The sequence below is a fragment of the Quercus robur genome, chromosome 8 (assembly GCF_932294415.1).
Source record: "Quercus robur chromosome 8, dhQueRobu3.1, whole genome shotgun sequence".
Taxonomy (NCBI): domain Eukaryota; kingdom Viridiplantae; phylum Streptophyta; class Magnoliopsida; order Fagales; family Fagaceae; genus Quercus; species Quercus robur.
The window spans coordinates 3,217,284-3,245,008 of record NC_065541.1 but is presented as its reverse complement, the minus strand read 5'-3'; the positions used below and the strand labels follow the sequence as shown (position 1 = coordinate 3,245,008).

Genomic DNA, 27,725 nt, shown 5'->3' with positions numbered 1-27,725 from the left:
TAAGAGACAAATGCTAACGTAGAAGATTTGTCATGGTAGATACAAAATTAATTTAAGTTGAGAACTAATAAAAATCTACCGACTTAACTATTATATATATATAAAAAAAAATGTTACATTTACAATATTTTTGCAATAAATTTTAGGTAGAAAGTTGTTATTGATTTTAAATTAGGCTCAAGACTAAAATTATTTTTTTTGTCTGCCAGTAATTGTTGGTAACGACTTTTCATTTAAAATTTGTTGTAAGAATATTGTGAATATAATGTTTATCTGCGAAAAATATTATGAAATTTTTTATATATGTAACTTTATCTTATTCGAGAAATACTACGTCCACAATACTTTCACAATATTTTACAACAAATTCTAGATTGTAAGTTAACACCAAGATTACTTTTTTACTCATCAATAATAACTTGTAATAACTTATCGCTTAAAATTTGTTGTAAAAGTAATGTGAAAATATTGTAATATATTAAACTTAATTGTTTTCCGCTTTTTCTCACCAATAAAAACTTAAGAAAATTTTATTCTATACAACATTATCCTATTTTACAACAAATTCTAAATAATAAATTGTTAGTTGTTACTATTTCTAATTTAATTTTAATATTTAAATCACTTTTTTTTTTGGCCGACATACAACAGCCAATAATAACTTAGGAATTGTTGTAAAATTTACGTAAAAATACCGTAATATATTAAACTTAATTGTTTTCCACTTTTTCTGACCAATAGAAATTTTTGGTGAATTTCATGAGACGGTGCTCAAAAATCAAAATCAAAAGTGAGTGGACCCTACAATCCGAATCAGTGACGACGTGGCACCTTAATCTTCAAAAATGTAATCACTATCAAGTCAACAACTACAGGGACCCACTGACATAGTTTTTCCCATTTAATTATTGCTTGCCTTTTACTCATTCTCTCTCTCTCTCTCTCTCTCTCTCTATCACCACTGTGTGTCAGTGACTGTGACTCTCTCACACCTCACCGAGGAGTGGAGGCAGTGGCTCCCTCTGTAATTTCACCCAAACGCTATGCCCATTTTCTCAACTTCACCTTCTCAGGGATCTCCTATAAATACCATTACCCCAATTTTTGCGATCGATACGGACATTCATTACCGAACCTCCGTAAATATATAAAATTCTCTCTCTCTCTCTCTCTCTCTCTCTCTCTCTCTTTTTCACAAAATTACTAAAAATTAAAAAAAAAAAGTAAAAATTTTGGTTCCAAATCTCTCTTTCTCTCTCTAAATCTGTATCTCTCTCTCTCTCTCTCTAGAATTTTCTGTTCGAGTTTTCATCTTCAGGTATGTTTTGTTTTGTATTCTGCATTTGATTGTTTTTGGTTGTTAATTTAATGGCTATGTTGATTTTTTTGTTGTGTTGTGAGTATTGGATCTGGAAATTGATTCTGTTAAGAATGTGGTTTGATTTCATTTCTCTCATGTTATTGATTAATTTTTTAGCGGAGATCATTGGGATTTGATATTGCAATTTGTGTATTTATGTGTGTGTGTTTATGGGTGTGTGGCATTGAGGATGTGAGTGGGCAATGATTGGAACAAGACCATGGTTTTGAGGTTTGAGTTGCTTTAAGGTGCCGTGATGCTGCCTCTGAGTTTGGCGGTGATCGGTTTCGTGTTTAATGTTATTAGTTTTGGAGATGCTGAGGTTTGATTGTGATTGTTTTGTGTTGTTATTTGGGGTTGTTGGTACTTGTGGTACAAGGAACTACGAAACGGTGTTTGATTGGGGTGGGAGTGTTGGGGGCAATGTAATTTGAAGAATGCGTGATTGTTGCTTGCTTCAATTATAGTGGGAGATGGTTGAGATTTTGAAAAAAGAAAAGAAAAGAAAAGAAAAGAGTGGTTCCTTTTTGTTATAGGAATAAAGATAGGAAAGAAGGAAAAAAGGTGTAAACTTTAGCATCTTGTTTTTTAGTAGGGGTAGTGGAGAAAGTTAGATAAGGTATAACAACAAAGTTTACCCACAGAAGGTATTGCGAAATGGGCTTTAGTTTATTAGTAGAAAGCTATCATAAATACGTCGTGAAGATAGCCGGTGATAGGTGTCCGAAGACAGTTTTTGTATATGCTGGCAGGAACTAGGAATACAGTCCTGGTCCTTCGCATAAGCTAGGTGGGCGTGCCGGTGTTTTGGTGAACGGAGGGTTCTGAGTGTAAGTGGCTTGGAATTTTCTTTTTTTGATAAGTTTGTAAGTGGCTTGGAATAAATAGAATGGACTGGGCCTTAGGTTGTTTAGGCACGTGTTGAGGCATTGGGTGGAATATTAAGTGAATAGAGTATGCAAACATTGTGGTAAATTCAAAATTTTCACATATGTAAGAGAAAGTCATGCTCTATTTAGAATTATAGTTGTGTCGGAGTGTAGCTGTTGGTCATTTGTTCACAAGTTTCTTGTTTTATGTGCTGAAAAAAAAAATTAGAAAACAAGACTTTTCTTGTTTCATGTGATATTTTTTCTTGCTATTGACGTTCTGTTTAGTTGGCTGATTAGACCAAATTACTGTGGCTCCTAAGCATGCTATTTGTTTTCCCATTGTCCTAGGACTTTTATATGTTGATCACACTCTTGCCTAATCCTCTTTTCATCCTCGGATAACATTTGCTGAGTTGTACTCTTGACATTTACCTTGTGATTGGTTTTGATCCCTTTGTATCTACAAATTCAAAAGGGTGAATGATTGGTCTTTTTAAAAAAAAAAAAAAAAAAAAGTTAACTGCATACAGCACACATTTGTGTGTGATTTTTGCAGAAGTTATACATTTGACAACCTTTACGTTTAGAGGATAGCACAGACTCTTAAATGTGTGTTTATTCTAAACTTTTCCATTCATGTTTTTTCAAACTTATGACCTCCTTTGCACTTTGTTCTTAAAATTTCATATGCAGGTCCCTGCCCATGGGTTCTACTTCTAAATCAGTTGTGGATTTAATAGAGGCCTCCTCAGGGGTTCATTTTTCTGGATTTCACATGGACTCTTTGGAGCAAGGAGTTAAAGAGATGGAACTTACAACAGCGTCAGCAACCGAAGAATTGCATAAACAGCCTTTTGTCATTGGTAAGTGTTTATGTGGAAATATATGCAAATTTCTTATAATTTTTTGAGAGGCGGCAAAAGGTGGTGCATGTGCAACCCTTCATTGGAAGTACAGAAAAGGGTTCTCCTAAAATGAAGAAGATAGAAGGGACACCAGTTGGTATATTTTCTTTGAAATGTGGAAGAATCTGACTCACAAAGGTGAAGTTTGATGGTTTTAGCATTGGTAGTCCTCTTATCTGTCTCACGCAGAAACATGCAACAAAGATTGTATCTATTAGTTTAAGCTAGAATTGAGTGATAGCTCTGTGGTACTGGGCATCCTCTATGGTGCCCAATGTCTTAATTTTGAACCCTACCTTTCCCCTCTGCCACTGCTTACCTAACCGTAGCATTTTGGAATCCAGAATGTTATGCTTGTGATTCTTGGATTTTGTGACTTTAACTTTCCAGTCTAACTCAATTATAGCAAAGCCTTCAAAATTTGTTATTTTTTGAGTTCTAGGTGTGTACAAGTTTGAAACTTTTACCTGGTTCTGGAGCATTAATTTTACTTTAAAAAATTGGTCTAAGGTGTTGGCGTGTGCACTTATTTTTTTTTTAATAACTTGTGCATCAGAAAAAGAGAACATCTATTCACTTATTCTTCATCTTTATCCTAAGCATCGGCTTTCTAATAAATTTTGTGGCAGGGGTTGCTGGGGGAGCGGCATCTGGTAAGACAACAGTTTGTGATCTTATTATTCAGCAGCTTCATGATCAACGTGTTGTTCTTGTTAACCAGGTAATGTTTTTCTGATTCAAATATGTTTAAGTGGCTGAGTAGAGAAGTTTTTTCTATGATCAAATATATTTCTGGCTTACAAATTGAATCATTTAGAAAACAAGGAAATTGATGAAAATTCTGGCATACAATATTTGAAAATTCACATTGTGTTACTGTTTCTACTCCTTAATGTTTGCTTGTGATTTTCTTATAAATTTCTAATAATATTTTCTGCAGTTTCAACATGGTTCGATTCTTTTTCTTTCTATTGTATTTGATAGTGAAAATATATTCCTACTGGTTTTTCTAATTGCAGGATTCCTTTTATCATAATTTGACTGAGGAGGAACTTAAACAAGTACATGACTACAATTTTGACCATCCTGGTGAGTGCAATTTCGGTGACTGAAGTCTGAAGAATTTCGTTAAAACAATGACCTGTGTAGAATTTCAGCCGTGTTATTTACTGAAATAAACTTTTTTTTAATCCTTTGCTTCTACTTAGTTATCAACCAAGTTTATCTTATATCTTCTTTCAGTAAAGAAATGCATTTTTATAAATGGCTCAAGCTAATTGCAAGTATGTTCTTGTTATAGTACTATAGACTTTTTTTTTTTGATAAGTAGTTATAGTACTATAGACTTATATCATTCAAAAGGCTCCCACTTAGTGGTAATGTCAATGGCCATCCATTAGGATTTTTCACTGTGGCCAAATCGTATAAATAGTTCATTAGTAAGGTAATGAGTTACTTTCAGTCTGATCAGTTTGTATCCTTAATGAACATAAGTATGGTGTTCATTATTTGCTGTTAGTTCAATTTTTTTGCTAGCTCAATTGATTCTTCTAACTGCAACATTGGATTTCCATCAGATGCTTTTGACACTGAGCAACTGTTGTGTGTTATGGAGAAGTTGAGGCATGGACAAGCAGTTGATATTCCAAACTATGATTTAAAGAGTTACAAAAACAATGTATTTCCAGCAAGAAGGGTACAGCTTTCATATCTTTGGGCTCCAGTAGGCATCATTCTACATATAACTGCTATCTTTTTATGTAAAGACCCATTGCAGATATCTTCGGAGTGGCAACTTCTTGCATTGATAGTTTTTGTTGTTGTTTTCCTTCCAATAGTTCCATAAAATTAACATATTTGATGTAGTATATGAAGATATTTATTATGATTACATCTGCAGGTAAACCCTTCAGATGTTATACTTTTGGAAGGCATACTCATCTTCCATGATCAGCGTGTTAGAGATTTGATGAATATGAAGATATTTGTTGATACAGGTCCTCTATATTCATTTTCCCTGTTTTTAAAATTGGATCTTATTATAATGTATATCTCAAGCTCATCAGGTTTACTAGAACATTCATTTTTTTAGAAAATATATTGTGGTATTCATGTTATAATTTACATTTCAAATTCTATATTATTTTCTTTTTTTTGGCCACTAGAAATTATTTATGAAGATTGCTTGGGATCTGTAGTTCTCATGAATTTTGGTATTATGAGGCCAGTTGCACTTTTAGCATGGTGCCTGGTTCCTAACCATTCTTAACATTTTTTGCCCATTCCATATAGCTTTCTTGATATGAGGAAATGTGGCTTAGTTAGACTTACAGTATTTGTTGTCAGGAAGACCTGTCAGTTAAAATGCAAAAATGCACTAGTTCAGGCAACAATACTGTAAGTCTTACAACTTAAAAAGCATGGTGAACTTACAATATTGTTTTTTTTTTTCCTTTCTATTTTTGGTTACTTAAGATGTTCTTGCAAACAATTGCTGATATTTCCATCAAAAGATGGACTTTAAAAAAAAGTTCTTGTTGTATGTAGTGATGAATACATTTTATATCACTTCATTGTGTTACAAAGTTGGACTGTTACTTCACATTGTAAAATTTTCAGTGCAGATGCTGATGTTCGTCTAGCAAGGAGGATACGGCGGGATACTGTTGAGAAGAGTAGGGATATTGGTACAGTACTTGATCAGGTTAGTAACATTTCAAATTAGCAATTGCACAGGCATAATGACCGTAACCATAGTTCGTTAAGCTGTTATCGGCTTTAAGCTTCCTTTACTAGTGGAACCATAACCCTTGAGTTCCATGCTGCCACCCTGGAATGCAGTGAAATAGTTTGTTTTTGGTAGAAAGAATTACTATAATTCATTCTTTAGAAGTGGATTATTAAAGATAAGTGATGGAGGTTTTTTTTTTTTTTTCTTTTGTGGGGGGGGGGGGGGGGGGGGGAGGTAATTCATTCACAACTCTCCTGCATCCATCTTTTATACTTGGTTGACTTTCTCTTTGAATAAATAAATTATTTACTTGTAAATAAAGAAAACATGATAGTTGGGTTTTTGCTTTTGAATTTAGTAGATTATACTATGGTGTAAATCTTTTTGTACTTCATGCCATAGTATAGTTTGGAAGGAGGAGGGGGGGGGGGGGGGGTAATTCATTCAGGACTCTCCTGTGTGAATTTTTTTGTACTTCATGTTTTCTTCCTTTTGTCAACACTTTTTTAAAGTTGGACTTTGAATTTTATGTATTCAAGTTAATTTCCAGTGTGTGTGTCTGTGTTTTTACCTTTTTATCTTGACACATGTTGATAGACGTTATCTTGATGCAGTACTCCAAATTTGTGAAGCCTGCTTTTGATGACTTTATCCTACCAACAAAGAAGTATGCTGATATCATTATTCCTCGAGGGGGAGATAATCATGTAGCCATTGATTTGATTGTACAGCATATTCGTACAAAGCTTGGTCAGCATGATCTCTGTAAAATATACCCTAATTTATATGTCATTCACTCAACTTTTCAGGTATTCATTCCCTTGCTTCCCACTTATAACCTTGTTAACTATGTTACAGTGATATATATATATTTCTTGGAGCTTCAAAGTCGATTTTATTATAAAGGTTAATGTAGCATGGTTCTTTGAGTCTTATAACCGTTCCTGTCCTCATGCAGATACGGGGAATGCATACCCTCATACGTGATGCTCAAACAACGAAGCATGACTTTGTTTTCTATGCTGATCGGTTGATCCGTTTGGTGGGTTATAGTTTTCCATTGAGCCCATGGGTCATTTGTTGGTTTTTCACTTGCTCTTTTATATATATATTTTGTTTAAATTATCACTTATCAAGATTCTGGAATCTTGACCAGGTTGTTGAACATGGCCTTGGACATCTTCCATTTACCGAAAAGCAAGTGATCACTCCAACTGGTAAGCTGGTGTTAATTTAACTTTGTAGGTTTTCCAAATATTGAATTTGGTTTCTTTTGAAGCCAAATTGATCCGACTTCCCTGAAATATATTAGTTAAAGAAATTTGTTGTATATTAGTTCAAATAGATAATCATGACATGGATGATATGCCTGTTGGCACTCTGGTTAAATAATTGTTTGTGCTTGTATATTTAGGGTTACTGCCCAAGTTAGATGATCAACATTAGTTCTATGCTCTGAAGCATCATATAGGAAAGCCTCAGCTACCATATTTGTCCATGATATCTTCATTAATCTTTTTTTTTAGGTATAACTTGTTGAATTATTGAAATATTTCAATTAAGTAATGTTTACAGTTCTTTATATTGTTATCAAAAGAAACTTTAGGCCTCACATGCCCAGATATCATCTGTGTCCTATGCTTTACATGTGTGCAAATATATTACAGAAATGGTAATGCAGCTATTTCATTAATGAGAAGTCAGCTTTATGTTTTTTCTTCATGATGTGTTGCTTTAACAGCATTTCCCTTCTGTATATGCAGGGTCTGTGTATACTGGTGTGGATTTCTGTAAGAGGTTGTGTGGTGTCTCAGTTATCAGGAGGTATTCAACCTAGTTTTGATATGACATTTTTAATTTAGAAGTATGACTTATGCTCTATTAGATGCCCTGGATTAGAAATTTAGAAGTATCAAATTGTCAAATTTACAAAATTACTAATTGGATAGTGTCCTCGGAATCAACTTTCTTCTTGAACCATATTGTTGTCTACCCATTGTTGTACTTGTCCTATGTGTAAATATTGTTGGACCTCCTTTCCATAGTCATTGTATGATGCTAAACATTTCCATTGCCAGTGGTGAGAGTATGGAGAATGCTTTGCGAGCATGTTGTAAAGGTATCAAGATTGGGAAAATACTTATTCATAGAGAAGGTGACAACGGTCAGCAGGTTTGTGCCTATCTTTGGGTCTGTGTGCATGTGTTTGATTTCCTTGGTTCTGACCTTTTTTCTATTAATAAAAAATGCTTCATTTACTGGGCAGCTAATCTATGAAAAGTTGCCTTCGGACATCTCAGAAAGGCATGTATTACTATTGGATCCTATCCTAGGGACAGGTTTGTAGTTCTCATGTGGAAATCATTATCCTTTTTTGAATCGTTGTTGGTTCTTATGTAAGGGACTCTGTATAGTTTCCTTGCGCATATGGGGCTCCATTTGTTTCCATTCCTGTCTAGTCGTATACACCCTATATAATTTGAGCATGCTTTAGACAGCTGCAAATTTTTATTGTTACCTAAGGCAAGAACAATTAAGAATTTTACCTTTTCCTCCAGGAAATTCGGCTGTTCAAGCTATCTCTTTACTTCTAAGGAAGGGTGTACCAGAGTCCAACATTATTTTTCTTAATCTCATATCAGTAAGTTAATTTTGTCCATGAGTGCTTGCCTTAAAAAAAAGTTGTTTTTGGTTCCCGCTTTCCCATGATTATGCATAGATTCATTTCTAGTAACACCGCTACATTATTTATCTCACCAGGCACCTCAGGGTGTACATGTGGTCTGCAAAAGCTTCCCAAGAATAAAAATTGTCACTTCTGAGATTGAGATGGGTCTAAATAATGATTTCCGTGTCATTCCTGGCATGGGTGAGTTTGGCGACCGATATTTTGGAACGGATGATGACGACCAGCAAGTGGTGGCCCCTTCACAGTAGTTCCATTGAGGCTGCTGATTAGTCCAAACCCCTCATTTTGAGTTTATCATCAGCACTAAAGTGTGGATAAACAGCCGAATTTGCTTAAATCATATTGTGCTGGTCCAGGTCATTCAGAATTTTGAAACAATTTTGACTCAATTGAAACTTAGAAAGTATCTTCTTTTTATTCCACACTTTTTTTACTTTGTTTTTAGAAATCCGGGTTCCCTTGGGGTGTTTGGCTGCAAGCCCTTTTGTGTTTATAATATGACATTACAACATAAATGTATTGGATAGCAATTTATTACAGTAGGCAGTTGGAAATTTTTTTTGCTCTCAGACTGTTTTAGATAGTCAACCCCCAATAAAAACTTGCCTTTATAGGGGGAGAAAGTATAAAAAAGTAATCTTTACTGTCACAAGTTGAAACTGATTAATGGCCTTCCCATGATATATGTATTTGTGAACCCAGATATTTACTTAATAAAATTCTTTGTTGCTTCATCTTTGTTACACTAGTCTGAATGTGCCCTTAATTGTTTTTATATTCTGGTTTTATTCCTTTCAGATATTTGTTGCCGCTTTATGATTTAAGATAAGTTACTATGATATTTGAAGGAGATTGAGATAGGTCTAAAAATATATATACAAATGGGTGCATAAGACAGATTAATAGAAACCACAAAAATTTGTTTGTGTTTTATAACCACCTCTTAAAGTTGTTAAAAAATAGCAAAGTGGATGATGGAAGAGAGGTTTTCCACACAATATCAAAGTCCACGAGAGGTGAATGTGAATTTTGTAGTAGTGGATGGATTTGCCACTTGGCTAAGAGAGTGATCACTCATTGCTTTATCCGAGGATGATAAAACTCCTTGGGCTAATCTTTGGACACGTATTGGTGCATGATTCTGAGGGTATATTCCACGAAAGCTGATCTATATAGGTTGGTGCTAGTGGAAACTTGGTTTTTGCACTTTCGTCCTGTTATCTATATATCCCTTTTTATCCAAAGCCAATACCAACTGATAGCTTGTAACCATGTCGGCCTTTGTAGGAAAGTATGCAGGTGAGTCTCTTCTCTTTCACTCTCTCTATCAAGCTTTATGATTGCTTAGAATGTAGATAAGAATGAGATGTGACAAGCCCTCTGTATGGCTTGTATACTCTTTGCATACATTATTTTCATTTGCATGCGAGTTTTAAGAGCTTCATTCCACATAGCAAAGACCATCCTGCCTGTTTATTTGGAAAATTGAACTAAGGCTATTGTTCAGCAGGAATGTTGTACAGTCACTATAATTGTCTCATGCATCCGATGATAATTATCTCATACGTCCAATGTTTATATATGTCTTAACTTCTAGTGTGGGATTCATATGTTTGTGAGAGAGATGATATGCTTGTCAAAATGTAAAAGACATCTTCTCTTGCAATTTTTTTTTTTTTTTGGGGTGAGAATCTCAGAAGATTTATCCTCCAAATATTTTCTTCATCAAAATCTAATAGCAATGAATACAGTTTTAGATTTATAATACTAATTTTAACTATAAAATAGAAGCATTTTTAAATGGAGATGATTTTTTTTTTTTTTGGAATCATATATGCCCTACCAATAATGGACCCCTCAAGCCTCAAGAGTGTGAATAAAGATATAAAATTGTAGTCTTCAGAAGAGTGTTATTGTCCCACACGTAAAACCATAAAGCTTTTTTATATCATGCTTTTGATTATTTCTTTTTTCTATTAAAATAATTTTGCCGAGAAACTAAAAATTAGAGTGATATTGCAGCTAAATTCTTACAACTTTTCTGCCCACTCATTCTTTATCAAACAACCCTTTTCTCCTTTCTTCATCAGAGGAGCTCATCAAGAATGCGAGGTACATTGCCACACCTGGCAAGGGAATTTTGGCAGCTGATGAGAGCACTGGCACTATTGGCAAGCGTCTAGCTAGCATTAACGTGGAGAACATCGAGTCGAATCGCCAAGCTCTTCGCGAGCTCCTCTTCACTTCTCCCAATGCCCTCCCCTACCTCTCTGGTGTCATCCTCTTTGAGGAGACCCTTTACCAAAAGACTTCAGATGGTAAGCCTTTTGTTGAAGTCCTTAAAGAAAACAATGTCATTCCTGGCATCAAAGTTGACAAGGGCACGGTTGAGTTAGCTGGTACAAATGGTGAAACCACCACTCAAGGCTTTGACTCACTTGGTGCAAGGTGCCAGCAGTACTATAAGGCCGGTGCACGCTTTGCCAAGTGGCGTGCCGTGCTCAAGATTGGTCCGAATGAACCCTCTGAATTGTCAATCCAACAAAATGCTCAAGGCTTGGCTCGCTACGCAATCATTTGTCAGGAGAATGGACTGGTGCCAATTGTTGAGCCTGAGATTTTAACTGATGGTGCTCATGACATTAAGAAATGTGCTGCTGCCACTGAGATTGTGCTTGCGGCAGTGTACAAGGCACTGAATGATCAGCATGTTCTTCTTGAAGGCACCCTGCTAAAGCCCAACATGGTTACACCAGGCTCTGATAGCCCAAAGGTAAAACTGCTATTGATTTTACTACACAAAGGTTAACACACCAACATGACAAATATGATGGGTGTCACATGAAACGACATAATACATAAATTTTTTAATTATTTTCAGTTAGTCTAGCATCACAATTTTTCTCAATTTTTTTTTTCCTTACAATTGTTGAAATATGACAAGTCGTTAATGATAGATAATAAAATGGTATTAGTGATAGATTCATACGAGAATCAATTAAAACTTATCACTCAATAATCGTAAAAGTTAAATATTAATTTGTAAAAATCATGTAATTAAATTTATAATAGCAGTAGTATCATCCTTGTTTAAATGCTAATAATGTGGCAAAATGCAATCTATTCACTAGACACATTGCTATATCAACAATATTTTGTCTTCATAGCCTTCTAAAGTAGTGCGTGCATTGTTTTGTTACACAGGTAACACCTGAGGTGATAGCTGAGTACACAGTCACAGCACTCCGCCGAACTGTCCCGGCTGCAGTGCCAGGGATTGTGTTCTTGTCTGGTGGGCAAAGTGAGGAAGAGGCAACACTCAATCTTAATGCAATGAACAGGTTGGAGGTGCTGAAGCCATGGACTCTTTCTTTCTCATTTGGGCGAGCTTTGCAACAAAGCACACTCAAGACATGGGCTGGAAAGAAGGAGAACGTTGGGAAAGCTCAACAGGTGTTCTTGGTGAGGTGCAAGGCTAATTCTGAGTCCACTCTTGGAAAGTATTCTGGTGGAGGTGCTGGTGGTTTGGCTTCTGAGAGTTTGTTTGTCAAGGGTTACAAGTACTAGGCCTTTAATTTCTAGAGTGGCAACCATCATATATCTAATGCAATTGTACCTTCCTTCTTTACCTGCTTAGTTTTGGTACATATTCTACAATGGGTGGCATATTATCGATGCTTCAATATTGTACTGTTAATTTCCCATGTCCTGAGTTTGCCTCACTTGTCTCACTAAGAACCTAGCCTTTTGCCATTAGAAATTCCAAAATTGTGACTAAGAGGGTCTAAGATGAACAATTAAGAAACCCAAGAGGGGCCAAGCCTTTATCTTAGCCCATCAAAAAATGTGTATTGCTAATTCAAAGATCCTTTCAAGAAATTCAATTTCACTACCCAATGTTTTTCTTATAGTATTGGGAGCAACAAAATTACTCATGTAATTAATGATGGTATACCAATAATTAGAAAAAAAAAAAAAACTATTACTATTAATTTTATTATAAATATGTGACAATGAATACGATTGATGTTACTTCAATAAGATAATAAATAAATTTTTAATTTGGTTGACAAAACACATAGGCTAACTTTCTCTAAATAACACAGCTCAAAACCATTACACTATGGTTAGCAATTATGTGCACGGTGCATCCATGTCAATACGTAATAAAAACTAATCATACAATCTATATGAATAACTAAGAAAAACTCAAAGCACAAAATTTATGTTCTTTTATTTACTGTTTGAAGTCAGATAAGTTATCCTTGAATACATTGAAAATTAAGTATAAAAAAAAGAAAAGAAAAGAAAACAAACTTGAGTGGCTTTTCTTTTTATGATTACAAAAACTAGAAGTAAAATCCAAAAAAAGAAAATTAGGATCCATTAACCATAGTACACATTATAACACACATAGTATCATATTGAAAATTGGAAAACACTCAGAAGTCTTCAATGTTGGGGGTTTTCATTCTTGGAAAGCTCCACATTCGTGAAGATGTAATATAATGCCCTAAACTTCCGTTTCAACTCTTGGAAGCATCTCAATGCACCAACATAAAAGTGTATATCTATTTGCATGCCAAACTCAAACTCCATATATACAACAATAGTTGATTCAAAATGAAGAAAGAAAATTTGAGAATTTCTTAACTTTCTCTAGTAGTGTGTTCTATCAGAGATTGAGTAGGGTAACATATATATATATATGGGTATATATATATTACTGATGGGTTAGAGTAAAAAAAAAATACTATGCATATTGTTTATAGCTAGGAAGCTTCTAGGAATGTCCCTTTGTGTTCATTTGAAGTAAAGAATTGATTTTCTATCAACATCTTTTTGCATAATGAGAGACCCAAAACAAATAAATGGATATATGAACCTGCAGGCATTGGTGTTTACTCAAGCACGGTTGTTGAAATTTATAAAAGAACAAGGATTTGACATCGCACCAAAAGACTTTTCAAATACCATGCATGTTCATGTTCTGACCTTTCACATAGAACTTACCTTCATTTGTGTCTTAAGCACCTACCTACAAATTGTAAAACGTAAAGAGAAAGTCAGAAAACTACTCGAATGAAGTGATTAGTGGGAATTCAAATAACTATTACAACTTCTAATGTGGGGCAAAACTTATTATTATTAATTTTTATTTAGTGGGTAATGCTATGGATGATATCTACAAATTTTATTGTATAAGTTTAAAAAACTGAAATATTACGTACTAATCATAAAAAGTAATTCAAATATTTAGTTAATACAGTATATTATTAAAGTGGTATCAATCACATTATTTTTAGTCACATTAGTTCATAAGTCTTTTGTTGGTATCAATCCTGCATATTCATTTTGACCAAAAAAAAAAAAAAAAATCCTGCATATTCATAATCACGTCAGTTAATAATTTTTTTGTAGTGAAATTAATAATTGTTTCATCTTTTTTATTTTTATTTTTTATATACGGTAATTACAAGGGATGATATTAAATAATGAAGATTGATAACAATAAATATAAATATATATATATATATATATATATGATATGAAGGATTTCTTTGAGTACATTTCTTTTATATATATATATATATATATGATATGATATGATATGAAGGATTTCTTTGAGTACATTTCTTTGAAATGACATTCACCCCCACCTAGCTATATATGGACAATAATGTTATGTTACTTTCCTGAAACTTTAAAATGAGATAAAGTAACTGCCGCAAAAGTTTGGGTTGGTTTAAAACTTGTCTTGCTTTGGGGTATGTAACCTTTCTATTATTGCACCAATTAGTAATATTTTTTTTTTGCTAAACAATTCCATGAAGTACTGGACTATGAGATAGTAGCCTCCTATTGGGATAGTATAATAGCAATACAATCACTCCATTCTCGGCCTCTCTTACCTCCTTGCGATATATGAGCAATATATTAACTATTGTGTACAACTACCTCAAAAATCTATCGTAATTTCAAGTAACCTAGGTGCATATTTCATTATTCCATTACATACTTCCTAATTTATCTTATGTGAGCAAAATATTGGAGGAAAAGAAACTATGTTGTTTTGGTGAAGACACAGTTTCAATGAAAATAAATTTAGCCATTCTAAACCCTTTCATTTATTTTTTCACAGGGTACTTGGTAAATGATTTCTTATCCCATCTTCTATTCAATTCAAGTTTAATTCTAGCATAAGATTTGCATTGAGCATCACCCTTCCATTGAAAAGTATGAGGATTTTAAATCCTCAAGAAAGGAAAAAGACTCGAGAAACCCCTAATCCCCACCCTAAAGAATAAAAACTATAGGGTGAATTCAATTGAAAAAACTGTAAAAGAATTGTCGAAAGAGTGAAAGACCGTCAAAATAAACTTCAAATTTAATTTATAAGTTGTTTGAGATGTCTCTATGCATTGAAAAGTAGCCGTGAAAGGCTTAAGATTGACACTCCCAAATGCCATTTCAAACTCAATATACACATAGACTAGATAGGTGGTCCATGCCATGGCTAGTGATGGCTCAATCCATTAGGGTTCAATACACATTAATCAAAGTAGCATAATCTTCACAATAAAAACAAGCTGGTGGGTATCTTTTTTTAACTAAATGCCAATATATTGTGAGTTTCTGAGGATGATGATCATCCTCGGAGTCCAACGACACACACCAAAAACCAACAGGGAAGCTATCTAACTGCAACCAATCGGACCCAATATTGCATAGTGGACTGAATGGACCAATTGAACCGAGATGGACCGAAGTGGACAGATATGGACCAAAGTGGACTAAAAGGACCGAAGTTAGCGGCGATGGACCTAAGTGGACTGAAGTGGACTAATATAGGCCAATATAGACCGAATAGACCTAAATGAACCTAAGTGGACCTAAATAGACCGAAATAAAAGGAACTGGACAGAAATAGACCGAATAGACTGAATTGCATTGAAATTGAGCCAACTGGACCGAAGTGGACAGAATAGTTCAAAGTGGTCCAAAATGGACTGAATGGACTGAAGTGGACCTAAATGGACTAAATTGACCGAAGTGGACTGAAATGGACTAAAATGCTACGATTGTATGGCTCAACAAGAGTATAGTAATAATAAGTGCTAAGCTTATGCTTTTTTAATTATATAGATTTTATTATTAAATATATATTATATAATTGAAATAAGTCTATGTAAAATAAATAATTCCAGTATCTATAAAAGGCTAGTGTTGGTTGCTCTTGCACTGCTTTTGGATCATGGAAAAAGTATTACTGTATTAGGTTAAATATATTATAATTTGGCATATGTTTTATCTAATTCGATATCAAAATTTAAATACAATGCATGAAGACTAATTGCAATCCACTAACAGAGACAAAAAGTGAATCAGTCATTGCTACGTGTATTACAATATATATTTTTTTGGATAAGCTTCACTATTTTCACAGAGAAGACTTTAAGAGTTAAACCAAAAAATTTACTTCAATCAGGCCAAAGTGTTCCAAAAGGTCATCTCCAATGATTTCACCTCTTCATTCCTTTATTCAGCAGTGGCAAATCTAAAGAAGGGATATGATAATTGCTTTTCAGATTGGGGAGAAAAGTTGGAGGAGATACTGTACCATGCAATTTGGTAGTTCATGGAAACAAATAAAAGTATCACTCACCCAAGCTCCGAAAGCTTCAAACGAGCCTGAACATGATTGGAAAAATAGGCATTCTAATCCTGAAGCAAAATTCACAGGGCAAGAAGTTGAATTAGATTATTGTCAAAACTACTTAATATGTTTGAAATAAATAAAACTGTAGGATAGTGGTAGATACTCAATGCAGCATATTTCTCAAATAGAGGACTGAAGACTTGATTCTCTAGAAGAGCCTTATCTTATGGCAACTGGATTAGACCTTCTTTCTCTCCACTCATGAGTTCCCTATTGTAAATCATATTCATTTCAATAAGTCAGTTTAAGCTAAGGAGGTTTTGGTTAGAGCAAAACCATAGGTGTGAGGTTGGGGTCATAATGTCTCAGGTATAAATAACTCATTGCCATATTCTGCAAATTAGTCCAAAACTAATCTTACAATCAACATGTTGTTTTATGTGATTCTAAAGAAAAAATCTATCATAGTGAATCGGTAGTCATATAAATATGTTTGAAGGGTTTTTTGCCAAGTAATCTAAAGATTACTGCATCAAAGAAAAAAAACAAGGGTGTCAAAAGAAAATTTTCTCTAATTCTTAAGTTTATATCCAATAATAACAAACTCTTAGTCTTAACTTTTTTTAGAGTTTGTTATGGATCCTCAACAAATTAGTCAACCACATATAAAGTTACTAAATTTTAAGTTTAGATCCAAAAATAAATAAAACTTATATGACAGGCATCACCTTTAGCATTAGGATTAAATACGCCAACTTGTAACTTGTAAGGTCACATGACCCAAGTTCTTTTATTCTTAAATGCAAAAGTGGTTTGTATTTACATCAGGTTTAAGCAACATTTGATGTTGTGCTAGCTCTCATTTGCATTATCTCAAAAGTATAATGGAAGTGAACAAATATCGAACTCTTGCCATCAATTATTTTTCAACCTAGAATAGACATATTTTTCTTTTCGCTAAATTGTAAACTACACATCGAAAGTTTTGAGGTATTTGGATTTTATATATTGAAGTTTTAGAATTTGGATTTTACCTTTTGAATTTTAGGGATATTTGGATTTTACACCTCAAAGTTTTAGAATTTAGATTTACCCTCTAAAGTTTGGGGTAATTAGATTTTACATTATAAAATTTAGAAACATTAGGGTGTAAATTTCAAATACCTCCAAACTTTAAGGGGTAAATTTCAAACAATTTCAAACTTTAGGGGAATAAAATCCAAATTCTAAAACGTCAGGGTGTAAAATTTAAACACTCTTAAATTTCAAAAAGTAAAATCTAAATTTTGAAATATTTGGGATGTAGTTTGGAATTCACCATTCCCATTTAGTGAAAACTAAAAGTATAATTGGAAACTAAGGGTTAGAGAAATTCTCTTAACAAGAGTTAGATAATCCATTACACATACCATTTAATATACTGCATATAATTCAACAGTAAAATCTCTTTTTATTTATGGCCTCCAATCGAATAAAAGCTGCACCCTTTGCTAAAAGGTAAGGGAAAATTTTGTAATACATACACTAATACACGCTCTTGCACATACATTAAAAATAAAAAAGAACTCAAGTCACCATTTCAATTATAATAGACAGTTCAGCATAAATAAGAGATTGGATTTTACTAATGTGTGTTGGTGTGTCCTTACACATTAATTTCTATTTTTGAAAATTTTTTTTCGAGAATTGAAAAAATAAAGATAGTTTTTTTAATCCTCAAAAAAATATTTTTAAAAATAAAAAACTTAACATGTCACACAATATTTAAAAAAAAAAAAAAAAAAACCCCGCAGCCTCATGTCACGTTCTCATTAGAGCTAGATAATGATAGTCAAATACTATAACAATCCCATCCCTCTCTCTCTCTCTCTGTCTCTGGAATTCTCTGTGCTCCAAAAACAGCAATGTCTTCTTCAGTCTCATCCTCTCTTCGATTATTCACCACCAAACTCCCAAGACCTCTTCTTTGTCCCAAAACCTTAATCCCCTCTAAACCCCATAACCTCTCTTTCTTTAAACCCATCTCTTTTCAAAGACTCCCCACTACCCCATCATCATCACCATCACCATCGCCATCAGTATCAGCATCGAGCTCTGTGCCTCTGCAACCCATAGAAGAACTGCCACCTAAGCTCCAAGAGATTGTCAAGCTGTTCCAGTCCGTGCAAGAGCCAAAGGCCAAGTACGAGCAGCTCTTGTTTTACGGTAAAAACCTTAAACCCCTCGAAACCCAGTTCAAAACTAAGGATAACAAGGTCGAAGGTTGTGTCTCTCAGGTCTGGGTCAGGGCCTATTTGGACTCGGATAATAATGTTGTTTTCGAGGCTGATTCTGACTCGGTTCTCACAAAGGGACTCGCTGCGCTACTTGTTAACGGGCTATCGGGTCGACCCGTTAATGAGGTTATTCGGGTCTCACCGGATTTCGCGGTGCTTCTTGGGCTTCAGCAGAGTCTCACTCCTTCGAGGAATAATGGGTTCTTGAATATGTTGAGGTTGATGCAGAAGAAGGCGCTTCAGTTGGCAGTGGAAGCCGAAAAGGGCGAGAATTCGGGGTTGAAAATGGATGGCAGTGTTAAAAATGTGAACTTTGGATCGAATTCTGATCTGGGTGTTGAAGAAACTCCGGTTGGGGTATCGAATTCGGGGTTGAAAGTAGATAGCAGAGATGGAAATGTGAATGTTGAATTGGATTCTGAGGTAGGTGGAGAAAGAAACCCGGTTCAGAGTTCGAATTCAGGTGGTTTGGGGAGTAGAGGGACGAGAATAAAGGAGAAATTGGAGAGGGAGCTTAGTCCGGTGGCCATAGATGTGGAAGATATCTCTTATCAGCATGCCGGGCATGCTGGTGTTAGAGGAAGTGATGGGGAGACACATTTTAATGTAAAAGTTGTGTCTAAGGAGTTTGAAGGGAAAAGTTTGGTTAAGAGGCATAGGCTTGTTTATGGTTTGTTGCAAGATGAGTTACAGAGTGGACTACACGCATTGTCCATTGTGGCAAAGACACCTTCTGAGGTTAATGGAAGTTGAAGTGTATTGATGACTTATAAGATGAGGTTCAATTTTTTCTTTCTTTGTTTATTTTATTTCATTTTATAGAAAGTTACTAGTGATGATTATTGGTCCAGATTGTCAGAAACATTGTATTATGAATGATTAGTTAGAAATAATGTTGAATTTTGAGAGTTTTGTGTCTTGAATTTTTACAATGCACGATCGAGTTACACTTATACTTGTGGAACCTTGGGATGAACTAACTACATATATGTGAATTATTAAGGCTCTCTGTTCAGACTTTAATCTTCTTGTTATGTAGTCTATAACATAATGGCTGAAAAGTTTCTACTTCAATGTGACTGCTAGGAATCTGTAATGTACAAACTGATAAACCCCCCTTAACCTGACAATAGATGTAAACCTATGACCTTAATTAAATCTAACATATCATGATTGAACCTTTATGTGAATTCCTAGACCATCTGCCATAACAAGATGGAGTTCAAGTTATTTTGGTTTGACCTTTCCTATAAGACAGTTAGGCATAAATCTAATCTAAGTATTGAGTATGTTCTTTACAAAGGTGGGGGCTGAGCCAAGGGCCTTGGAGCTTAATTGGCACCTCTCCATGCACAAAGTTCCTGGTGGTCTAGAAAAAAAAAAAAGGTGGGAGCTGGCTAACTGTTTCTTGATTTTGCCATGGAATTCAAGATTATATTCTGTGACAATAGGAGGGAAATAACTGATTGTAGTAGGATTTATATAAATTTCCAAGTAAAGGAGTTTGTGGTTAACAAGAATGGTCATGTTAGCAGGACATTGGGAGTGGTTTAATTTTGTTCGAGATCGTAGTGAGGAAAGAAGGGGAGCATGGTAGGCTTCAGAACAAACTAGAAGAGACCAGTATTCAACATGGTTGTTTAGCCATAAAATAAAATAAAAGGTATTCAACATTGATGGAAGATGGTAACATGGTGATAATCTATTATAGTCTTGGAACATTTGCAGAAGAAAGATTTGAGGAAGTTTTGAAAATAGTCTGGCAATAGTTTCTAGAATTTGAATTTCCAAGTATGAAATGATAAAATGTTGAGTCTACACATAAATAAATTTGAAAGGAAAGACCTTTGACGTTTGAAGTAGCTTTGTTGTTTTAAAATTAGATAGTGTTATGGAGTATCAAATATTATGAAAATTTCAAATTACCATTTAAACATAAATCTTTTCAAATTCGGAGATTGAATTACTGTTTAGAGCCTATTGCACAACTCATCAGGTATGTTTGGATGCAGTTACAAGTTTTTCGATAAGTATAGTCAATTGTATTGAACTCAAAAGCAAAACAGTACAAAGGAGGCAGCATGGAATATCAGTACTTTATTCCAGCTATACCCATGGGAGTCCCTACATATCTACTTCTACTACCTACATAAAAAGAGTGAAGAGCTCTCTCAACAGTGTTTTTGGTTTACTCAATTTTGGTGGGCCAAAACTCACTGTTTCATGCACAGTATAATTGAGCTTGCCATTTTCTCCCCTTGTATGTGATCTTGTCTGATAGACGAATTCATAGAATGATATACCATGAAACAAATTTTTCTAAAAAAAAAATGATTTGTTTCATGGTGTTACTATTGTTTCTTGAAAAAACCATCTACCTATGAGGTTGACTACTTCAGGTAAGAGAAAATGTATTTTTTTATCAAACTCATTTATGTTTCACTACGAGCAATGCTAGGGACTTAATTGTTTGTTTAAGAGACACCTTACTATTAATGAGTTGTAATTTTCAGAGTTTTCAATTTGCAAAGAGCTGTCCTAACTGTAGAATTAACTGCAGATTGGATTAACAACATTTTGAATTTCTATCAATACAGAATGTTGCTCAACAGGTAAGCTGAGATTTTGGTCATTCTTGTTTTTGATTTCTGGTTAAATCAATTTGAAGAGTTTCTTGGCTACAACTAATTAAACCCTCCTGAAATTTGACTGAATTTTTTAGCTTCTGCAATTGGGTTCACCTTTGTATTTGGTCAAATGAGACATCTTTGTTAGTAATTTGTGTAATTTTCCTTCTTTTCTGCAATCTGCAAGTTATTTCAATAATTTGCATAGGATTGCGCTTCTTAGTTTGCTTGTAGCTTTGTCTTTCAAATCATGTGTACAAAGATTTTGACATTTATTTCATGCACATTTGCCACACTGTTGGCATTGAGCATGTAAATTGAGTCTTCACATCAAATGTTGATCAAGGTTAAGCTCCAAAATGGAAAAAAAAAAAAAAAAAAAAAAAAAAAAAAAAAAAAAAAAAGAAAAAAGAAAAGAAAAAAAGAAAAGAAAAAACTAGAAGTCCAGTGGTAGCAAATGAGATCTAAGGGAGGTATCTATGTGTCAATACCAGGAAGGATAAAAACAAACTAAAACTTTATGGCTCCCTAAGCATTGGAAACTTTATGGCTCCAAAATGGCTCCCTAGGTTTACATAAGGGACTCTTAAGTTGTGGTGGAAACTACCTCCCTATGTTGCTTGTGCTATATCAAACTCTTTTTCCCCTACCAGATCCGGAATCTTGAAATTTCCTGGCAAAATCAGCCATTTATCAGCTCCTTCCAGCCTGATCATTCCATCTTTTGATGAGAAGAGCAATGCTTCAAGTCTTCCTATTGCAGGGTCTGAAAGATGAAATCTTATTCTCTCCGAGTTTGGAAGCCTTCACCTTCAATGAATGTTCCTGTTGAACTAGAGTTTTCTATGAATATACTAATTGTATAGAACAGAAATCTTAAGAGCACTTTCATGTTTTTAACTTTTTTTTTTCTCAGTCAATTGAGAACAATTTTTTAAAATTGTTTTATACAAACACATCCGAACGGTACCTATGTTATTAAATCTTTGTTTATGAAATCACTGAAGGTTATCTTAAACATTGTGCAATACCCTTAAAAGTGACCGTGTGATTAAGTTTTTGTATCTGTCATTGGATTGTAATTAATTTTCATATCTGGTATTCAAATTTTGATAGTGAATTGGATATGACAAATTTTAGTATATATATATATATATATATATATATATTTTTTTTTTTTTTTGATAAGTTAAAAAAAAAAAAAAAAAAAAAGCTTTTACCATTAACCAAGCACGTTGCACGTGCCGCCGAACACTAGTTAACAATTCAATGAGTCAATAAGATTGCACAAATTTAAACACCTCCTCCCATCCAAAGGTATCCAGTAGACTAAGGACACGATTTTAGCCTTTCAATATTCAAATCTAGTCCTTCAAAGGTCCTATTTTCTCCCTCCAAATGTGCCACATCAAACGTTAGGGATGCACTTACAAGTTGCATGGAGTTGGATGAAGCTCCTTTTCAATGTTTCATGTTTCATGCCCATCTCCAATTTAATTTTCTTCAATGAATTATATACCCTTGTAGTTCTGACTGCTACACTTCTACTGTCTTGTTAATGAAATTTTATCGATTCCGTATGGTTGAGTAAAATGTTTGAGGGCTTGAGGCTAGTCTAGAAATGTTTCCTACGCATTCTAGTTTTCCTAAGTGATGTCAATTATGTCGCCAACTTTCTCTGTTAAAGATTATTAACCAACGTATGCTTTTAGATGAATGAGATGGATGGTAATATACAGTACAGAATATAATTGAATCATGTAGAAACGTGAGCAGGGGAAAAGCAAAAGCAAAAGCAGATAATAAGGACAATTCTAGTTTATTCTCCACTGATCTCTGCCTACCCTTTTTCACAATATTTTAAACCCACAAAAGATTTCAGTATAGCTGTGCTTGAAATTGCAGAGAGCTACTATTTTCATTGCATGTTGAATAGAATATTTGTTGTATACATGAAAAAAGCTTATGACACTGTGCTTTGTACACCAAATTTGCCATTTTAGATCAAATCCAAGCAGAAATTTTGTTCCGCATCCTCACCTTGTTGTTCTGCAGCTTCGAGCAACTAGAACACCAGTTGGTGGACCAGTCATCTGTAATTGACATCTGCTATGCAACCAGTAAGAAATTCGAATCAAACCTAGCGTGGCTTTCACTTTGTAAGTTCCTCTTACATTATAACTGACCTTGTTGCTCTGTACCTGCTTTTGAAGTTCCACAGCAAGATTCTGGGGCAAAAAAACCAAGCTGGATATGAAGTGAACTGCTTCCAACCTCTTCTCCCCTCTTCTTTGAGTAAAAGGCTCTATAGCTTGAGTAGCTATTAGCCTGTCAGAAAAGAAAAGCTCTACACTCAAATACTCAAATCTTACATTAATTTTCCGATTTGGGTTAGAGAAATTTGCGAGGAAAGTAAAGTCACCATTGAAATACTCTGGTGAGTCGAAGTAGATAGCGTTGAGGTTTGCATTAGGTATGTCAAATAACGGGTATCGTGGTTTAATGACAAGGAAGGTGATCAAAGTTGCTACTCCAAAGAAGATGAGAATAAGGCAAAATATGAGACACAGAATTGCACTACACCATATAATTGGGTTGGTCCGGCGAGGCCGAGGTTCCAGTAGTGTTGATGGGTTTCTTGATTTTCTGATGACTGATTTTTGTGTATTTGGTGCTCGGTTTTGTTGATACTCGGCTTGTTTTGACGGGATTTGTTTATTCTCAGCTTGTTTTGATTGGTTTGGTTGATTCTCGTTTTGTTTTGATATAACAATTTGATCGAGAGATACTGGAATTGTTTGCTTTTGGGGTGGAGGTGGAGGCAGAGTTGCAGGTGGAGGTGGGAGGGCAAGCATGTTTGTTGAAAGTGTTTTGATGAAAAACCAATGAAGTAATAGTATAGAAAGATGGAATGTGAAAGATGAAGATGGTAGTGTCTTTAAATAAATTAACAAGTGGATTAAAAGAAAGTAAAGAGGAAAAGAAGCTTTTGATTGAGCGGTAGTGGGACCAATGTCTTGTGTTTTTGTTTTGATATTGGTGAAAGGTGGTATTGGTGGAGCTAAAGTAGGAGCAACATAGATGTTTGGTTTGAATGCATTTGCTTTTGAAATTGCAGATTTGTTTGAGAATGTCCTAAAGAATCATAGTGGCCATGCAAAAGGCTTTAGCTCTTTAGTCTTATTTTGTTTTCTTAATTGGTTAGACTAGTCAAATGGCATACAGGTGTTGTACTATACTCTTCAGTTGAATCAATGGCTTGGATCTATTGTATTTTAGATACATATCATATTGCTGGTTTACCATATCAAACTTTACATGCCTGATTAATGTTTGTTTAACCACTAAGGAAGCTTCAAAACCTAGATAATGCGCCTGGATTTTTTGACAACCTGGTGAACTTTATTCAGATACATCTTTCAGAAGCATGGGAATTGGTAGGGTTATATTATTATACTAAAAAGAATTTGAAAGTCTACATTTTGTTTTTCTAAAATCAACCAGTGTGGGACACATTTTCCGGTGGTTATGGGGTCTGTTGGTAAAGGTATGTGCAGCTTTCAAATAAAAAAGTGAATGGCAGCATAGGTTTTGAGGTCTGGAATGTTATTTCACTTCCAACGTTATTTTTTGGGGGGAAAGTAGCACCTCCCATTAGCATCTTGTTTAAATGTTCTAATTTGACCTATGTATTCAAATTGCAAAGGTAATTCACTAATACTTATGACTTACTTTTTAGTTTTGGCTAACACATAAATTGTATGTAGTAAAATTTGTTGTAGGTGTAGTTGTAGCATCTTTTATTATTTGTTTTTTTTGAGAAACAAAAGCACACTGAAAAGAGGAGATGAAGTTTTAACATAAAGACACACCATACTTTTTAGTAAAAAAGAATGCAAGAGAGACCAATAATGCTACAATCACTTTTATTTATTTATTTCATCATTGTTGAGTTGGTAATTTGTTATTAATTTTTATTTAGGCTCATCATTAACATTATTAACATAATTTTATTTTCTACCATTAACGATTTGCCATCTTAGTTGTAAAAACAAAAAAATAAATATAGAAAAAAGTTGTCCCTAAACTTCGAGGGGAGACGGAATTGCCAAGAAATTAAAACAACCTAAATACATGGTGTTGCCAAGAAAGTAAAACAACCAAAATAATTGAAAAATGGAAAAAGAAGAGATTGTTTTTCATTTTATATGGGTATTAAGCTTGGGTCATCAGTCATCACAGTGCATTTGATTTGATCTTATATCTTGGGTTATTTTATCAAGACAATAAAAATATCTTGGGTTGTTGGGTATTGGGCTTTCTGTGGCTGATAATGGCAATGCCATTTTCAATTGGCCCATATGGTCAAACGTACAAATCGAGTTATTTGAAAGAATAATTAAGGCCCGTAAAGCTCAAAGTTCGAGACGAATAAGCAAATTCCACCAGAAAAAACCCATCACCACCACTACCAATTTTTTTAAAAAATAAATATAAAATTATAGAAATGAAAGAATTTTACCTTATGCTTATAAACTTTGTTCTATGATAATTTTTCTTTACCCCACTTAGATGACCATTAACCATTCTTTGGTGCTGATGTCATTTTCAGGCCTCTTAATAGACATCTTTTTGTTGACGTAAATTAATATTAAGTAATAACAAGTTGTTTAATGTGTGAAGATAAATTTTGGGAATAATCACTAATTTAACATGGTACATGCGTTAGGCTCCATTTAATAAAGGTAGCTCAAACTCAAATGTGAAAGGAGAGTACTAAATTAGTTGATTAAATTCATCATTTTCTAACGGTTTAAATTTTTGAAAAAATGATGAATGTAATCATTTAATCTAACACTCTCTCTTGTTATATATGTGGAGTCTAACCTATTGAATTTATTTAAGAGACAGAGAAATTAAGAGATGTATAGTTAGTGAAATGTAGTAATTTAACACCATGCCTCGTATAATTATCTGATCAAGTATTGAATACAAGACAAACTCAAAACTAGCATAGCTCTTTGATTATGAATTTTGTTAGAAAAATTAATATATACTTGGGACAATATAGAGAGAGAAGTATAGTTTAGTCAAATGTAGTCTTAACAACCCCACAACTTGGTTCAGTTCGTTGCACACAATGTCAGATTGAGTCAGTCTTTTATTTGGGTCTCCCTCCAATAGAGAAATAGCTCAGAAGTAGCACATTTGCATTGATGGAGACTTGTTCCTCTTACTATTTCAAAGATATTACATACTCCATAGTAATCAATTGAGAAGAAAATAAGAACTTGGAACGGTCCCCATGTTTTTTTCTTATTTCTTTGGTTGGCGGTAAGTGCCTATAAAACATGTAGTATAACGCGTAACATCTAGAGAATATTCTAATTTAAAACATGAAAGTTCATTAGTGTCACAGACTAATTCAGAGTTAACCAAAATTAGCAACTATCTCGTTCACATAGCTGATGAAACTTCAAAATAGAACCTTATTAAACATTTTGAAAACAACTATAGCTACCTACCATAATTATAAAAGGAATTGAGACTTTTGTATTCTGTTATATATCATAATCAATGGTGGAGAAAATTTACGTTCAACATGTGAACAAAAACCATGCACCTCATATTTGAACTCGTATTGTGCAGATGAAGACAAGCTGATTGATTTCTAAAGTCCATTCGTGTAGTTTTGCTCTTTTTCTTTCTATTTAATTTTTGTCACTATATTCTATATTACTGGCAGGTAAATGCTAAAGCTACTTGCAAAAAGTAATCTTGTATATTTTCATTTTGTGCAGGACAACAACCAATTAATCAACACCATAATTAAAAGGATGTAAAAATGTATACAGTACTGCATCTTAGATATATGGAAGAAAAAAACCATGAATTGAACTGTCTTCATTTTTTTTTGAAATGGAAATTTCTTATTCATTGCAATAAACCCTCATTTCAATATTTTGGCCCTTTGTCAATACTTTCAAATGGAGTTATTGAAAACAAAAGACAAAACAACAAAAAAAGATTTTTCATGTTGAAAGCTTCAAAATTTCTGCATACGACATTGTTAGGACGGAAGTAGAAATGTAGAATCCTCCATGTTTGACTCTCTAGAAGCAGCATTGCCTTATAATTTTTATAATTCTAAATTGAGATATATTTGGGTCTTGTTCCATTATAGCTATAGCTATTTAATTTTATAATATATATGATTCTCAAAAAAGAAAAGAAAATATTTTATATAGGATTATGTTAACGGATACTTTAAGGTGTCTATTAACAACACATTGTGTCAGTTTTTCAAGTTTTGGATAATTTTTGACAGCTTTTTGGTAATTTTATTTTATCTTTTTTGGTAATTTTTTGACAACTTTTTTTTATTTTTTTATTTTTTTTATTTTTAAATAAGACCCAAAAAAGGGAAATCCCAACAAGCGTGTATGATAATAATAGTCATGTGGCCTTCATGTTGTAAGCGTGTATGATACACTAGCCAGCATCAGCATTGAAGAATGCTACTCTATCATATTTTATCATCCCAAAAAGCTACTTTATCAATTATACCATATCATTTTACAATACACCTTACATCCAAAAACTCT

General features: G+C 33.9%; 4 protein-coding genes and 1 long non-coding RNA gene across 5 annotated transcripts; 4 read left to right on the top strand and 1 right to left on the bottom strand.

The window, feature by feature from the left end:
• Positions 1-2,925: 2,925 nt before the first annotated feature.
• Positions 2,926-9,291, top strand: LOC126694215 (uridine kinase-like protein 3). The gene is made up of 14 exons (XM_050390303.1): positions 2,926-3,095; positions 3,767-3,858; positions 4,157-4,226; positions 4,715-4,833; positions 5,038-5,134; positions 5,762-5,841; positions 6,483-6,677; positions 6,827-6,910; positions 7,025-7,085; positions 7,632-7,692; positions 7,947-8,040; positions 8,135-8,207; positions 8,427-8,509; positions 8,629-9,291. Exons 1-14 carry the CDS (start codon positions 2,936-2,938, stop codon positions 8,803-8,805), a joined length of 1,446 nt encoding a protein of 481 aa, XP_050246260.1. The 5' UTR covers positions 2,926-2,935; the 3' UTR covers positions 8,806-9,291.
• A 398-nt stretch (positions 9,292-9,689) lies between these two features.
• LOC126694216 (fructose-bisphosphate aldolase, cytoplasmic isozyme 1) lies at positions 9,690-12,467 on the top strand. The gene is made up of 3 exons (XM_050390304.1): positions 9,690-9,856; positions 10,648-11,330; positions 11,762-12,467. Exons 1-3 carry the CDS (start codon positions 9,829-9,831, stop codon positions 12,122-12,124), a joined length of 1,074 nt encoding a protein of 357 aa, XP_050246261.1. The 5' UTR covers positions 9,690-9,828; the 3' UTR covers positions 12,125-12,467.
• A 5,571-nt stretch (positions 12,468-18,038) lies between these two features.
• On the top strand, positions 18,039-19,416 carry LOC126694212 (sufE-like protein 1, chloroplastic/mitochondrial). The gene has a single exon (XM_050390300.1). The coding sequence runs from the start codon at positions 18,122-18,124 to the stop codon at positions 19,244-19,246; it is 1,125 nt and encodes a 374-aa protein (XP_050246257.1). The 5' UTR covers positions 18,039-18,121; the 3' UTR covers positions 19,247-19,416.
• A 2,902-nt stretch (positions 19,417-22,318) lies between these two features.
• LOC126694214 (uncharacterized) lies at positions 22,319-23,552 on the top strand. Its single transcript, XR_007645675.1, has 2 exons — positions 22,319-23,240; positions 23,334-23,552. It is a non-coding gene; the product is annotated as an uncharacterized LOC126694214 (long non-coding RNA).
• On the bottom strand, positions 23,306-24,219 carry LOC126694213 (uncharacterized). The gene is made up of 2 exons (XM_050390301.1): positions 23,543-24,219; positions 23,306-23,448 (listed from the first exon to the last, which is right to left on the bottom strand). Exons 1-2 carry the CDS (start codon positions 23,973-23,975, stop codon positions 23,444-23,446), a joined length of 438 nt encoding a protein of 145 aa, XP_050246258.1. The 5' UTR covers positions 23,976-24,219; the 3' UTR covers positions 23,306-23,443.
• Between the last annotated feature and the right edge of the window lie 3,506 nt (positions 24,220-27,725).